Below are 4,109 nucleotides of genomic sequence, written 5' to 3'. Positions count from 1 at the left end.
AACGGTTAAACACTTATAAGCCAAGCTTCTAAAAAACACAACCCAAACAGAAAGCCTTCCCCAAGTCTCACTGCTTACACAGTTATTTAACAGACCATTTTTTTTGACCTAACACCATCTTTTTGTGTTTCATATTGCTGGGTCTGGGTTAACAGCCAGAGCTCTGAATAAGCACTTGATATTAGCTTAATAACTATTTGTTTTCAGTATGGCCAAAAACTGTATCTTTCTTTCAACTTACATGGCACACCACATATATTTCTTAAGTAGGCCTTCCAGTCCCACAGTTCTCCATGGCCTACAATACAATAGGGATATTTGAACCATTCTCACAGTAACTCAGAAATCAAAGTAAGTGGTAAAATGACTGACAATATAAGTTGTTATAAAAAACCCAGATCAAGCTGTTATACATAAAAAGAATAATAACTTAAATTATTTCCAGAATTCAAGAGTGCTCAGAACTTCCCCATAGGTCATTAAGAAACTTGGGAACATGAGACCAGTGGTGAGACAACCATTCAGCTGAAACTGAAATGGGAAGTCTTCAACCAAAAGGAATAAACCGGACAGTGGAGGAGGGGGCAGGCAAATATTTATGGAAAATACAAAGGAGCCAAGAGAGACCACCAGGAGACTGTTACACCTCAGTGTTATGTTCCAAATCTAGGCAGAGATGAGTAAGTAAGATAAGTAAAGAGTGAAGTGTAATGAAGCAATAGAAAAGAATGTTTGAAACAAAAAAAATCAGACTGTGCATGGCATGGTAGCACACTGTTCTGGCTACCGTGGCTTTGGCATTGAATATATGGGCTCCTCTCTTAATTTAGTGCTACACGCTCTTTCTCCCCAGAAGCAGTCCTCTGCAGTGAACTCGGAATAACACTAATAGAACTACTTGGTGGGGAACTTTTTTTTAACTTGCCTCGAAGCACTGGCTATTCCATTCCTTCAGTGTAGACAGCTGAGTCTGTTTTGTAACCAGTCTTGTATCACTTTTTTTAAAAATTGAGAATAACTGGAAATAGCTGGAGTTAGTTGCCATTAGATGGCACAGTTTTGGTGGTGGTTGCCTGTACTTCTAATACTACTGCTTGCCAAGGGCAGGTATTGGGAGACTTTTTCCATGCAAAGAAACTAGGATGGATTTAATAAACTAGACAGGACTACTGGTCTGCAAGCTTTCTCTTGTCAGTCATGCTGAACCTTTTCTCCAGGTCTCTACCAAAGCATGAGCGGCTGGTAGACCTCCATGGATCTGTGATAGATTATGGCTATGGGGGAGGCTCCAGCATTGCTGTCCTCCTGATAATGGAGCGGTTGCACAGAGACCTCTATACAGGACTAAAGGTGAGAGGCACCAAAGCAGCTTGGGTTGTTTTAGTATTGGTGTTAATTTACTCTTTTCTAATGTCTCAATTGGAAATCTGCAGTTGGCATGCTGGCTGAAAAGGGATTTATAGTAGTTGTCAGATGATCTCTGTCTTGGGTTGGATGGGCCACCCTCGGGGGTCCTCCTAAATATCCCCCTTTTTTTATTTGAGGCATATTACTGTCTGGCTTTCTTCAGCGTGTGTTTATTCAGCAGTACCTGAAACCGTGCTACGTGCATATGTTGCGGAAATTGCACACCAAGTGCCCAGGGCAGGAAAAGTTATCATTAGCTGATTGCAATTTTTCTTAAAGTGCGAGTGCGTAGCTAGCTTTGGTCTCTTCAGGGAGCCAGGAAATAAATTGTACCAGGCAGCTTGTTTTTGACTTGTGAATTTGGGCTATCAAGTGTATGGATGAGCATGAATTTGGGGGGCATTCTTATGTGGCTGAAACCACTGGTTTCTGCTGAGGGAGACTGGCACTTCGCCCTTCCCATCCTGTTAATCAGCTGTGACTGACTGCGGTGACCCAGAGGAGTGCACGGTGGAGAAGGCAGATGTGCCTGGAGCTGCTCAGCTGACTTGTGGGGGCAGGAAGGGAGGGGGAGGCGCATTCTCCCACTGTGGGAACCAGCCTGGAGCCCTAGGATGGCTCCAGCCATGGCAGAATACCCCTGTTCTCTACACAAATGTAACTCCTATCCATGGCCTAAGCTGTACTCGCACCTTGCACTTGGAATTGGCCATCCAGAGACTGACTTCTCTTTGCCCAGCGCTGGAGCTGCATCCAGAGTGGCATGCAACAGAATGGTGGTAAGAGACAACTCGGAAAAGGAAGCACGAGAGCAGCTGCTTGGCTTGATAAACGCACTGCAACTGTCTAAACAGTAGAAGGTGGGACAGTTGTGCTGCATCAAGAAAACAGACACAAGTTGGGGATTTCAGCTTACATGCTTAATACATGTGAATAAAGAACTCAAAAGACTATTATAGAAATGAAAGCATCTTGGGGAAGTGATCTTAACCCATGACCTTTCTGAAGGGGGCATCTTGTAGGGGAGGATACAGTTCTGTTGCTATAATAGTTGTGGAATGTTTTAATGTGGCTAAGGCTGCTACACTAAACTGATTGAGCTTGTGTGTGTTGGCAAAGGTGGCATAATGGAAGCTGTGTCCCTTGATCTTTAACAGCTGACAGCCTGTAATGCTGTGGATCACCTCCTTTGCAGAAGTCATGTGGTCTCTTTGCTATTGGCCCATCCATCCCTTTCATGTTGCTGCCTTCACCAGACTGTCATGCCAATTTAGCAGTAACTTCCACAAGAGTAAATAGTGGGACTATAGCAGCATGTTTCATTACCGATCAAAAGAAATCAGCAGACCAGTGTAAGCAGATTTCATGTTCTGAACCCAGGGAAACTCATGTGTGAGGAGACTAGCAACAAGAGCAGCTTCTGCCAAACCCATTCTGTTGCCTTCTCCAGCAGGATCTCTGTGCACATGCGAGTAGCTAGGCAGTGCTGAAAGGGAAGGGCCAGGAAATCCTATAGGCAAAAGAACTGACTTCTGTCTGTGTGACCAACGGTCATCTTGTCTGCTTTTCTCAGGCTGGCTTAGAGTTAGAGCCACGACTGCAGATTGCCCTGGATGTAGTCGAAGGGATCCGGTTTCTTCATAGGCAGGGGCTTGTTCATCGGGACATCAAACTGAAAAACGTATTGGTAAGGGGCACTTCCTGGTATCTCTCTCTCTCCTGGTTGGTTCTTAACGCTGCCTCTTCCCCTTGAAAGGGAACTAAAAAGTATGATGTCAGTTTTGGAAGCAAACAATAGAATAGCTTCATTCACTTGGAGGCTTTCATGGGATGGGTAGTGTAAGTAGTACACTGTAAGGCTTTGGAAGCAAAATGTAGCAGTATCCTTCTGAATGTCCCTGCCAAACAAGCATCTGCTTACAGGGAAAAGGCAAAGGGGCTTGCCTGCAGGTACAGAATCCGTCGGAGCTGGGATCAGAGTGAGGACTCCGACCTCCCGGTCATGTTCTGACCCCAGCCAGCTATAGGATAGATGATGATAATCTTATGAGAAGAGGTTCTCAGTAACCAGCTAAGTATCTTAAAGCAGTTGATGATTGACTCACTTACCTAGAGAACTAACAATTCAAACAAACTTAATTTTGAAAGGCTTTTAATATTAAAAGCCAGTAATAGGCTTAAAGTATGGTTTAAAAATCACCTGATGTGTGAATGACTCCACAGCTTGACAAAAAGAACCGAGCCAAAATCACAGACCTAGGATTCTGCAAGCCTGAAGCCATGATGTCTGGCAGTATTGTGGGGACACCCATCCATATGGCCCCTGAGCTCTTCACAGGTAAGTCTGTCAACTCTTGCCTGGCTTTGGTTCTGGACCTGGTCCCTAAGAACCATTGCTCCGAATCATAGAAATTAAGGGCTGGAAGGGCCCTCAAGATAGTCCAACTGCCTTGCTCTGGGCAGGGATACTGTGGAAGTCAAATGATCCCAGCAAGGTGTCTGTCCAGTCTCCTTCTGAAGACTTCCAGGGTTGGGGACTGCACCACCTCCTTTGGGAAGTCTATTCCAGGTTCTGGTGAGCCTTAACTGTAAAGAAGTTCTTCCTTGCATCCAACCTGAAACTGTCCTCTAACAGTGGTTCCCACACGGACAGATTGCACGCCACCAATTTAAAACAATACAACCTTAAGTACCACCAGCAA

At 44.7% G+C, this 4,109-nt stretch overlaps 1 protein-coding gene across 1 annotated transcript in view; it reads left to right on the top strand.

The window, feature by feature from the left end:
• Positions 1-4,109, top strand: part of DSTYK (dual serine/threonine and tyrosine protein kinase) — a 32,531-nt gene that overhangs the window by 24,633 nt on the left and 3,789 nt on the right. The window contains exons 9-11 of the mRNA XM_019513740.1: positions 1,218-1,350; positions 2,981-3,094; positions 3,631-3,745. Coding sequence (XP_019369285.1) covers positions 1,218-1,350; positions 2,981-3,094; positions 3,631-3,745 — 362 coding nt within the window. The remainder of the gene's footprint in view (positions 1-1,217; positions 1,351-2,980; positions 3,095-3,630; positions 3,746-4,109) is intronic.

This window comes from Gavialis gangeticus, unplaced genomic scaffold, assembly GCF_001723915.1.
Source record: "Gavialis gangeticus isolate Ggan-Ray unplaced genomic scaffold, GavGan_comp1, whole genome shotgun sequence".
NCBI classification, from domain to species: Eukaryota; Metazoa; Chordata; order Crocodylia; family Gavialidae; genus Gavialis; species Gavialis gangeticus.
The sequence above is the reverse complement of the archived record's forward strand: the minus strand, read 5'-3'. Positions and strand labels throughout refer to the sequence as shown.